Raw genomic sequence first — 12271 nt, forward strand, 5'->3', positions numbered from 1 at the left:
GAAGTCGGGTCTTTCTGCTAGGTCGCTTATACATACAAATATCAAACTTTATTCTAAGGTCTTGGCCCTTCAATTAAGAACCTTAAAGAGGACCTTTCACCAGAATTAAACTTCTAAAGTAACTATACAGGCATGTAGAGCGGCGCCCAGGGAACCCCCTGCACTTACTGTTATACCTGGCCGCCGCTCCGTTCTCCCGTAATTGCCTCTGGTATCTTTACAGTTAGGCTCCACCCAGGGGAACCTGCCGGCGCCTCCTTCTCCCATGCTGCAGCACTGGCCAATCACAGCGCTCAGCTCATAGCCTGAGAGGCTTTTTTCTCTCTCAGGCTATGAGCTGAGCGCTGTGATTGGCCAGCGCTACAGCATGGGAGAACGAGCCGACTAGTTTAAAAACTATCTATATCAGTGGGCAGAGCGGCGCCCAGGGGTCCCCCTGCACTTACTAGTATGTCTGGGCGCCGCTCCGTTTGCCCAGTATAGGCTCCGGTGTCTGTAGCTCCCTCTGTTGTACTGGGCGGAGTTTTTGTATTAGGGTTGTCCCTTGCTGCAGCGCTGGCCAATCGCAGTGCACAGCTCATAGCCTGAGAGTTCCAGGCTTTGAGCTGTGCGCTGCGATTGGCCAGCGCTGCAGCAAGGGCCACGCCTAATACAAAAACTCCGTCCAGTACAACAGAGGGAGCTGCAGACACCGGAGCCTATACCGGGCAAACGGAGCGGCGCCCAGACATACTAGTAAGTGCAGGGGGACCCCTGGGCGCCGCTCTGCCCACTGATATAGTTAGTTTTCAAACTAGTGAAAGGTCCTCTTTAAAAGGAGTATTCCCATCACATTTATGACATATCGATAGGCTAGGTCATAAATGTCTGATACACGTAGTCCCACCTCTGCTTGACCCCATGCCGCTGCATATAGGGAGAGAAACAACGAAACGGGCAGACACAGTTATTGACATAGGTGCAGATCCAAGAGGTGCGCAATGTATGTTATTAGAAGAAATTACCCTCACACGGTGCCAAAATATTTTTATTGCACTGCTTTAGGCAAAAACATACAAAGATAGCATTTTACTAGTTGCTCTTTAAGATCGTTTTCCCCTGTGTACATTCGATGATGTATGATGTCATCTGACTTTATACTAAAACTTTTTCCACATTCTGAGCAAAAAAATGGTTTCTCCTCAGTGTGAGTTCTCTGATGTCTAACCAAACCTGATTTCAGAGTAAAACACTTCCCACATTCTGAACACGAGAATGGCTTTTCACCTGTGTGAATTCGCTGATGTGCAATGAGAGTTGATTTCTGGGCAAAACTTTTCCCACATTCTGAACAAGAAAATGGTTTCTCGCCTGTGTGGGTTTTCTCATGTTCAATAAGAACAGATTTATAGGTAAAACATTTCCCACATTGTGAACAAGAAAACGGTTTCTCTCCTGTATGAATCCTCTGATGTGCAACAAGAACGGATATCCGAGTAAAACTTTTCCCGCATTCAGAACAGGAAAATGGCCGTTCATCTCTGTGAATTCTTTGATGTCTCTCAAGATGATCTTTACGTGTAAAACATTTCCAACAGTCCAAACATGCAAATGGCTTCTCCCCAGTATGACTTCTCTCATGTTTAACAAGAGCTGACCTCTGGGCAAAATATTTTCCACAATCTGAACAGGAGAATGGTTTCTCCCCTGTGTGAATTCTCTGATGTTCAACGAGAATTGAGTTCTGGGTAAAGCATTTCCCGCATTCTAAACATGAAAATGGTCGCTCATCACTGTGAATTCTCATATGCAAAGAAAGACTTGAGTTCTTCTTAAACAGTTTCCCACATTCAGGACAGGGATATATTTTACCTGTGTTGTGACCTGCACTTTCACCAACAATCAGTGATAGGTCAGGAAAAGGTTCTTTGCCAAAACCAAAATCAGACGAAAGCCTTTGATTATTAAGGAAGAGAGATACGTTGGGTGTAATAGGATGTTTTCCAGAATTATCTTTAATATCAGAATCTTCAGCTTCAAAATCTGGAAGTAAGATAATATCTTCCTCTAAACGCCTGATGCAGTCATCTGTTGGGGGAAATACTAGATTATGACTGTATTTTGGGGAAAAAAAAGAATAATAAAAAAATATATATTGCATCTGGAAAGCTGTCCCCTCAAGACTGATCCAAATTATCCCATTTAGTATTGTATCCAGAACATATGAATGTTAGGCTAAGGGAGACATTTTTCAACTTGGCAAGAATCACAGGCATCTACACGCCCCCCAAATAATCTTATACCCGACTGATGCCAATACTAAAGATCCCCTTCCGTCCCCACTACTAGGAGCTAAAGCCGGTACTAGACAAAAGAACACAGTGCTGTCAGTATCAGGAGTATTACAATAATGACTACCCCCTCTACAGAATAAAAGAGATTTCACTTTCTTCTCAGGGTGACAGAACAAAAGGAGTATGACTTATCTCTAGAGGCACGTCACTCCCCCCCACCTCCCTCATCCACCTTCATACTGCATTCTACAGTCGGTTACCTTGAAAATATGAGAGAACTCAGGGACTGTGCTGTGCTTCAAAGGGTCACTGTGGGCATCAGTAGAGAGAGACTGACAAGACAGCACAATACCTCATCCTCTCCTCACACAACCATGGGCCTTCAGACCACACTGCATTCCATTTCTAGTCTTTACTCTGGCATAGCTGATAAAATACATGGCAGGGCTATAGCTGATTGTATGTTAGAAAGTATCATGGTGGGACATGGGTGGCAGTGATGTATCTGTAGATGCAAGACCAAAGGGGTGTCACTTGAAACCCTGGCAAAAAAAACTAATCCCTTTGCTCTTGACGTCTCTACACAGAAGCAGGGAGAGAAGCTTCCCGTGTGTCGAGCACAAGAACTACCGTAGGTCTGCAAGTAAGAAGGTGAAAAATGATAGAAGGCTGAACAATTGTAATTAAGGTACATAAACTTGCATGACACTTTCAGAACTGCCATTTAAAAAAATATAATAATATCACAGGGCAACCACTTTAAAATATGGCCAACTCAGTTGATGGACTGAAGATATGTTAGTCTTGGAGACCACAGCCAAATGATGCTATTTAGCGAACAAGGATGCCCATCCTACAGCTCTCCAGCTGTTGGAAAAACCACAACTCCCAACATTCCATTATAGCTGTAGGCTGCCCACCCATGCTGGGAGTTGTAGTTTTTCAACAGCTGAGGGGCCGCAGGTTGGGCATCCCTAAAATGGGAAATGTGGACGAATGGTAAACAACTGCACAAAAACTTAACACTATAGGTATGGGATTTCCATACACTGTGCCAAATCTAGTTTTAGAGACATCCACTGCAACTAGCCAAACAAGGTGTGTGGCCCATGTCACATTTTGTGCAAAAATTGCATCACAATTCTGGCATGAAATTCTGCAGCAAACTAAGCCAACCAATAGCTGGTATACAGCTAGACGAAAGCAGGGTGGATAAAAATCTATGATTTTTTTTTTTTTTATCGGATTTTTTTTAAAATTTAAAAATCTGATTTATTTATTTTTTAAAATCTGATTTTTTTTTAAAATAAAATGCTTTTTGCGGAAAATATATTACGATCCAAAGGTTATTCCATCATGAAATAAAGATTTGAATTAAGTAGAATAAGGCTGTACATGGACTCCCATATTGTTGAATGGATTAGGCACAGGCAACAGAAGGTTGTAGTCAATGGAGTATATTCAGACCATGGTTTTGTTACCAGTGGGGTACCTCAGGGATCTGTTCTGGGACCCATATTGTTTACTATCTATCAGCGAAATTGCAGAAGGCCTCGATGGTAAAGTGTGTCTTTTTGCTGATGACACAAAGATTTGTAACAGGGTTGATGTTCATGGAGGGATACACCAAATAGAAAAGGATTTAGGAAAACTAGAGGAATGGTCAAAAATCTGGCAACTAAAATGTAATGTTGATAAGTGCAAGATAATGCACCTGGGGCGTAAAAACCCAAGAGCAGAATATAAAATCAATGCTACAGTCCTAACCTCAGTATCTGAGGAAAGGGATTTAGGGGTCATTATTTCAGAAGACTTAAAGGTAGACAGACAATGTCATAGAGCAGCAGGAAATGCTAGCAGAATGCTTGGGTGTATAGGGAGAGGCATTACCAGTAGAAAGAGGGAGGTGCTCATGCCGCTCTACAGAGCACTAGTGAGACCTCATTTGGAGTATTGTGCTCAGTACTGGAGACCATATCTCCAGAAGGATATTGATACTTTGGAGAGAGTTTAGAGAAGAGCTACTAAACTAGTACATGGATTGCAGGATAAAACGTACCAGGAAAGATTAAAGGACCTTCACATGTATAGCTTGGAAGAAAGACGAGACAGAGGGGATAGGATAGAAACTTTTAAATACATAAAAGGGAATCAACAAGGTAAAAGAGGGGAGAATATTTAAAAGAAGAAAAACTGCTAAAAGAGGACATAGTTTTAAATTAGAGGGGCAAAGGTTTAATAGTAATATCAGGAAGTATTACTTTACTGAGAGAGTAGTGGATGCATGGAATAGCCTTCCTGCAGAAGTGGCAGCTGCAAATACAGTGAAGGAGTTTAAGCATAAGGCCATCCTTCATATAAGATAGGGCCAGGGGCTATTAATAGTATTCAGTATATTGGGCAGACTAGATGGGCCAGATGGTTCTTATCTGCCGACACATTCTATGTTTCTGTATGTGTAATTTTTTTGGTAAAATACATTCCATTAATCCATTCACAGTGTCATGCTCTTCCAGAGGTTTTTGTAAGATTATTGGGCAGTTTCTCTGCCTACAAGATATTATCACAGATGCTTTGTTTACTTTTGCAGTTCTCAAAACTGAATTTGACTCAGCAGAGATCACATGCCTCTTCTTCACAGCAAAAATGTTATACCATGAACAGAGTTGAGAAAAATACCTTAAAGGACTTCTGTCACCCCCTAAAGTCATTTTTTCATTTTTGGGCGACTTAAAAACCTTATACTTTATCAATATATAGTGCTCCTAGTCTTTTTCGTTCAGTAGTTTCTTTAAAAAAAAAAAAAACACACTTTTATAATATGTAAATTACCTCTCTACCAGCAAGTAGTACTTGCTGGTAGCAGCCGCATCCTCCTTTCAAATAAACGCCCCCTTCTCCTGTTGATTGACAGGGCCAGCGAATGCTCTCGTCCTCTGGCTAGCCCTGTCTGCCTTTTAAATCTCGCGCCTGCGCCGCACCGGTCTTCAGTCGGCGCAGGCGCACTGAGAGGAGGACGCTCGCTCGGCCGCTCCTTCCTCAGTGCGCCTGCGCCGGGTGTAGATGTGACGTCATCGGTGCAGGCGCATTGAGGAAGGAGCGGCCGAGTGAGCGTCCTCCTCTCAGTGCGCCTGCGCCGACTGAAGACCGGTGTGGCGCAGGCGCGAGATTTAGAAGGCAGACAGGGCTAGCCAGAGGACGAGAGCGTTCGCTGGCCCTGTCAATCAACAGGAAGAGGGGGCGTTTATTTGGAGGAAGAGGATGCGGCTGCTACCAGCAAGTAGCCGCCCTACTTGCTGATAGAGAGGTAATTTACATATTATAAAAGTGAGTTTTTTTTAAGAAACTACTGAACGAAAAAGGCTATGAGCACTATATATTGATAAATCGCAGTGTAAGGATTTTAAGTCGCCTAAAAATGACTTTAGGGGGGTGACAGAAGCCCTTTAATCCTAACTTCTACAAACCTATGAATGCAGAATCAACCTAATCAAACTAATATGAAAATTTGTTATTCTAAAAATCTTCATCTATTTGCATATTATAAGTTATAACAGCAAGAATTAGTCTTTATGTAGAAAACTATGATTTAAATCAAGCCTTACTGACTCGTGATTTAACTCAAATCCACCCTAGACGAACGTGTCTATCCCTGCACCGGATTCATCATCCAGCCTGAGCCCCTGTGATAAATCTGGTGTCAGCCCATCTTAAGGCAGGTTTACACAGCCCAATTGTCGGAAAAGATTATCGGGGATAAATGTTCCTAGGAACCCGATCCCGATAATCTGTCCTTGTAAGGTGCCGCAGATCAGCTGATGAACGAGCAAAGCAATCATTCATTAGACGAAACAATCCTTTATGCAGAAAACCTAAATGATAATTTCTGGGCAGCAAGTCAAACTGCACTCTGCTGCCCAGAGAAAATGCAGCTGTATGCAGGCAGTTATCGAGAAGCAACGCTTTCTTCCCAACAATTGTGTGCTCGATCACTGCATGTAAATGCAGCATAAGTTTACGCCATCTACAGGGTCAGTAAAGCTTCCTCGACTGTCTCATTCACAAGGTCAGGTAAAAATATTGGGAATGCATTTAAAGCGGTTAACAAAGAGTCTTTAGTTGCCTTTCCAGCAAACAATATCCTCCCTTAAAAACAAAGTCAACCTGAGGCACACGGCTATTCGAGATAGAAGTTAAAATGACAAAAAAAAAAAAAAAAAAAAACTCAGCCAACCTCCTAGCAGATCACTGCATGAAATACACGGACTATATATTTTTCTTTTTTTTCCTACCGCATGGCAATCTGCTGTGTGAAGCACATACTTAAAGGATAACTGTCATTTCTTTTTTTTTTTTTTTTTGCTGAAGTGTAGGGCAAGTAACAAATTTTGCAATAGACTTTATTTAGCCAAAACGTTTATTTTGGGTAGAAAACTGGGGCTGAAATGGCCCTTAGCAGCACTCTTCAAAAGAGTGTTGCTAAAGGGCCACCCGTCTCCTATTAAAAAAAAAAAAAAAAAAAAAAAAAAAAGGGAGACAGGCTGTGTAGACGCTGTGCTTCTGCCTCCCGTGCTTCCCTGGGAGACAGAAGGCTGGGCACGGGAGTCTTAGGAGTTAAAATTACATTTATATTCCCCCTTTCTATGCAATCTAATGCTCCGTTACATTCACTGACCTGTGATCTCTGTGATAATAATTCATAAAGCAGCCGCCGGAAGTAGAAGCACTGTGCGCAGTGAGCCGGCTGCTGCTTCATGAATCATCATCACAGGGATCACAGGTCAGCGAATGTAACGGAGCATTCGATTGCATAGAAAGGGGGAATATAAATGTAATTTTAACTCCTAAGACTCCTGTGCCCAGCCTTCTGTCTCCCAGGGAAGCACGGGAGGCAGAAGCACAGCGTCTGCACAGCACGTCTCCCCTTTTTTTTATAGCAATGCTCTAAGGGCCATTTCAGCTCCAGTTCTGGCTAAATAGCAAGTCTATTGCAAAATTGTTACCCATCACTTGCCCTACACTTTAGCAAAGAAATAATGTAAAAATACGACAGTTATCCTTTAAGTGTAATGGGGCTCTCAAGTCCTGAAGAGTCACATAGTATCTGCGTCAAAGATACTCACCTGAGCTGATATGTACAGGAATCTCCTCCTCCTTACACTGCCGATAACCCTTCAGATACATATCTTCTTCTACAGTTATATCTTCAGCTTTAATATTAGTGAGATCTTCCCCCTGATTCAGTATGTGGACAAATACACAATTCAGAAGAGAAATATAAAACAAAAAACTACCAAATCAACAACAACTCTTCTATACACAGACTAAATGAAATACAACATTTTTCCGACTATAAGACACTTTTTTAGCAAGAAAAAAATAAATTTGTCCAGATACATATCCCCATCAACAGGAGCACTCAGCACTATTTCAGCACTTGCTGGGGTTGAACTGCGCTAGCATTGCCTAGGCAACTATTATGCTTTCTGCAGATTGTGCGCACTGTCTGCTTGAATATGTCTGGATCAAAAGCAGCTACAGATATGGTTTTGGCCTTGTTTGAAAGCTGACAGTCTAAGCAAGTATAGAATCACAGCATTATCTCCACTACATTGGGAAATTTAGGTGTTAGAAATCAGATCGGGAATGATAGCAGATGAAAGTGAAAACAGGCTTCCCCTGTTTTCACTCCTGACCCGATTTCTACCAGCTATATCTCCTAATGTAGTGGAGAAAATGCTGCAATTCTGACCTTGTTTTAAACCTTAAACAGCCAGCTCTCAAACAAGACCAGAACCATAGCTGCTCCCAATCTGGAGATATTAGTGGTTAAAACAGCCCTCCCCCTTCAGCTGTTTGTGACCTGACTCTGTTCCATCAGGCAGCTCAGCTAACGGCTCCTTATCTCTGATCTCCTAAATACTCATTATAGCTCCATTTGGCTTAAATAAGTGTTTATGATCTTTTAGTAATTTAGAGAGAAGGGTAATTAGATGACCTGCACAAAGTGAACATGAAAGTACCATTCACAAAGCTAGACAGTGACAGAACGGCTCAATATTTTTAATAAAGACCAATTGAAAAAATGATTTTTTTTAGCAAATGGGCAAAATGCAATCAATAAAAGAAAAAAATGCCCCCAAAGGTGTACATAGCTTTAAAATGTTGTTATTTTATTTATATTAATTACTCTATCCACCCTTGCATCTGGGCATGTTTTTATAACTGTTGTGTAATGCCTGATGAAGGGCGGAGGGTGAGTACCTCTTGAAGCTCATCAAGAGAATACCAAGAGTGTGCAAAGCAGTAATCAAAGCAAAAGGTGGCTACTTTGAAGAACCTAGAATATGACATTTTCAGTTTTGATGCCTTCAGTGTGAATCTACAATTTTCATAGTTATGAAAATAAAGAAAACTCTTTGAATGAGAAGGTGTGTCCAAACTTTTGGTCTGTACTGTATATATTTTTTTTCTGTGGTCTAAACCTGGGATGCGTCTCATAGTCCGTGCGTTTTATAGTCTGAAAAGTACTGTAATAAATTGATGTTACATTTAGTGAGCTTAGACCATACAGGAGGACAACACAGCTCCTCTGCACTGCTAATTATTTCTAAAACTTCAGCTCTGTCTACCTGACGATACTGTGGGATACTCTTATTCTTCTCTGGACATTCTTCGGACTTCTGAGGACTGGAACATTTGTCTGGTGCATTTTTGCTACTTGACCCTTCTGTAGGAGAGAACCAGACAGTGACTAAATACATTTTTTTATAAGTGATATTCATTTTAGGGCAAAGCTCAAAAATGATCCTTACTTTAAAATACCTGCGTCTCCTTTTACTCAAAAATGACAAGCTAAAGTTTCCCAGTCATCCCTGCACAAATGTAATGATGGGATCAGTGTCATAATAGAATACAAGGTGACAGTTCTCTTGTCAGCAGCAGGTTTCATCAAGAACCTTTTACTTCATTCATTTAACTCATTATGGTGTGGAAAGCCTGTCAGGACCTTCTGTATGATGCTGCTATTGTCATCCTTCATAATGGTTTTTCTCACCATGACATTTCTACATACAAAATGCTGATTATTATTTATCTCCATGGTTCTAATAACCCTTTTGGGACACTGCCTAATTTTATTTTTTTATTTTTGTTTTTCCCTTCTCCGCCTTCCAACAGCTATATTTTCTTTTTCGTTTTCTGTTCAAATAGCCATAATAAGGGCTTGTTTTTTACGTGACAAGTTGCATTTGTAATGGTACTGTGTATTTTACCATAGCTTGTATTGGCAATTCCATCAAGGTTTTTTGGGTTTAGTTTTTATGCCATTCACTGTGCGCTAAAGTTGATATGGCAATCTTATTCTGTGGGTTAGTACGATTACAGCTATACCAAATTTGCAGTTATTATGTTTTACCACTTTTAAAAAGATAAAATGGCTGCATCGCCATAGTCTGACAGCAATAACTTTTTAACATTTTTGTTTACAGAGCTTGTTGTGGGGTATATATGACTTTTTGATTACTTTTTATTACATTTTTTCAGTGGGACAAGGTGACCAAAAAGGTGAATGACAAAATGTTATACTTTTCCCCGTTACAGCGTACACTGCACAAGGAAGATATTTTTAGCTTTCAATAATTCAGATTTATTTTCCGGCCAAGGTGATACCTGTTGCGTTTATTGATTTTTGGTTGTTTATTTATATATGTAAAAGTCTGGGAAGTGGGTGATTTGATTTTTTTTTTATTGTAATTTTTGGTCCCCTTAGGATACTTGAACATGTGATCTTCTGATCACTGGTCCCATAGACCGCAACAGAATACTATTGCAGTGTATGGGATTCTGAAAGGTTGTCTCAGAACCTGTGAATCATGCACGGCTTTTCAAGCAGTTAGCCATGACAGGCCTAGAAATGTTCCCAAGCTCCAAGGCTGTCATGGCAACCGATCAGAGGCCAGCGATTTCACTGCAAGGGCTCATATGGGAAGGCAGAAGGAGCCCCAACTCTCTACCAAACCTGACAGATGCTACGATCAAACAGCTGATCGGCGTGGGTCCCTGGTGTCGGACCCCCAAAGATCAGATACTAATGACCTAATCTGAGGATATCTCATTAGTATGAAAATCTCAGAAAAACCCTTTTAAGCCACAATCGTTTAGTAAATTAGTAAAAACCTATTGTCATATTAGAAAGAGAAAACAGTATTGGATACCTGGCGGATTACTCTTTAGGAAAGATTAGACACAAAACTGGCCAACACCAAACTGAACTTCTGTCCTAACTGAAACATTTATATTAGGGAAATGTCACAACTTGTGAGCCAATTTATTTCTTGATATATCTCTCTGGCATTTTTCCTGACGCACAGCCCACCGATCAGCTGTTTTGGGCAGCTGCGGGACCTGAAACTATAGAATAATGTACAGAGCAGAAGTTGGACCAGTCTCAGCATTTAGAAGAAGGTGGTGCTCGTACCCTGGGTTGCAATCCCATACATCCAAATAGTAGAAGTGGATCAGCACTCACATTTTGAAGCTAATAAATCTTTGTTTAGCCAAAACACGTCACCCCTGCCTGTACTATGTTTAGGGCACTAAAGTGAAGATTTATTAGCATCAAAAAGTGAGTGCTGATCCACTTCTACTACTGCCATTCACTTGCAGTACTTCGGCACAGCCATGACACTGCTACCAGCTTCGTACATTGCATAGTTTCAGGTGCCTGCGGCTGCATGGAACAGCTGCGCAGTGGGGGCATCAGACTAAAACCATTCTGTTATTGATAGCCTATCCTGAGGAAGTCCGGACAACCTCTTTAAATCTTCATAGGGTGTCAATACACATAGCGGTTTTTGCTACATGTGCTCACATGCAGCTCAAAGTAGCTGTAATCAGTGGTAAACCCACATGCACTTTTTGGCCACATGACAAAAATCCTACTGTGGCCTAATCCACTTGTTAGGACACAATTCCACAATAGGAGGAATGAGTTAGGCTGGGTTCACATCTGCGTTTTTAAACTCCAATAGTCTGTTCCGGCAGAGTAACAGATTGCCAGAGTTTACCGTATCCGTCACAGCTGGTAAATACTGTGCACCAGAAACTTTTTGGCTTATATGCCAGCTTTCGGCTTGACAAAAAGTGCTGTGTGTAGTATTTTGTGTCTGCATGTATGCCGGAGACAGTGAATTCCGGCAGTCTGTACCTCCACTGGAACACACTGCTGGAATTAAAAGCACAGATGTGAACACAATCTTACGCATGTAAACCGCGGGTGATGGTTCTGACTTCCTGGACAGATATCTCTCACCGTCATTACCTGGGCTGATATCTACAGGAACGTCCTTCTCCAAACATGGTGCGTCACATCTCAGATACGACTCTTCATCTCCAGATATAGCCTCAATTTTAATATCAATCAGATCTTCACCCTATGGTCATTTAAGGACAAATAATGCAAATCTCAATTTAACTCATAACTGCAATCCCAGTGTACAGAGACCACATGGCACTGCTGCATCAAAGACTGTATGACAGGCTGTTTGCTGTCCCATCCTCTATAATAAAAGCTCTCTGTGCCTGAGATGTGTCCGTGTGTGTGTGCTGATGTTAAATGCACATGTGCACCGGCGGCCAATAAAAACACGGCGCAACTCAGGCTTCCTGGACCGCCCACAGCAACAGCACTGTCCTACACGCAGCCTGTACCGCCCACAATTGTGGCGGCCAATAAACACAGGGCGCACCACACCCCACTCAGACCACCCACAGAAGTGCGCCATTAATATGGTGTGCTTTGTCAGTTTGAGCGCCGCCATTACAGTCCTCTCAGATACAGCAGCTGCCACCAGTCACAGCACAGTCGGCGCCAGCCACCAGTCACAGCACAGTCGGCGCCAGCCGCCTCGGCCACACCAGTCAGTCAGTGCCACCAGCCACAGTTCCAGCAGTCTTAGCAATTAGTCGCAGTCTCGGCCACACCAGTCAGTTAGTGC

At 42.0% G+C, this 12271-nt stretch overlaps 1 protein-coding gene across 4 annotated transcripts in view; it reads right to left on the bottom strand.

The window, feature by feature from the left end:
* Positions 1–1009: 1009 nt before the first annotated feature.
* Positions 1010–12271, bottom strand: part of LOC122940577 (oocyte zinc finger protein XlCOF6-like) — a 41112-nt gene continuing 29850 nt past the window's right edge. For 3 of the 4 annotated variants that reach the window (XM_044297204.1, XM_044297202.1, XM_044297203.1), the window contains exons 4-7: positions 11596–11707; positions 8906–9003; positions 7397–7508; positions 1010–2067 (exon numbers count right to left, since the gene is read on the bottom strand). In XM_044297204.1, coding sequence (XP_044153139.1) covers positions 1028–2067; positions 7397–7508; positions 8906–9003; positions 11596–11707 — 1362 coding nt within the window. In that variant the 3' untranslated portion in view covers positions 1010–1027. The remainder of the gene's footprint in view (positions 2068–7396; positions 7509–8905; positions 9004–11595; positions 11708–12271) is intronic. The other variant, XM_044297205.1, reaches the window with a different exon arrangement.

This window comes from Bufo gargarizans, chromosome 6 (assembly GCF_014858855.1).
Source record: "Bufo gargarizans isolate SCDJY-AF-19 chromosome 6, ASM1485885v1, whole genome shotgun sequence".
In the NCBI taxonomy this organism is placed as follows: domain Eukaryota; kingdom Metazoa; phylum Chordata; class Amphibia; order Anura; family Bufonidae; genus Bufo; species Bufo gargarizans.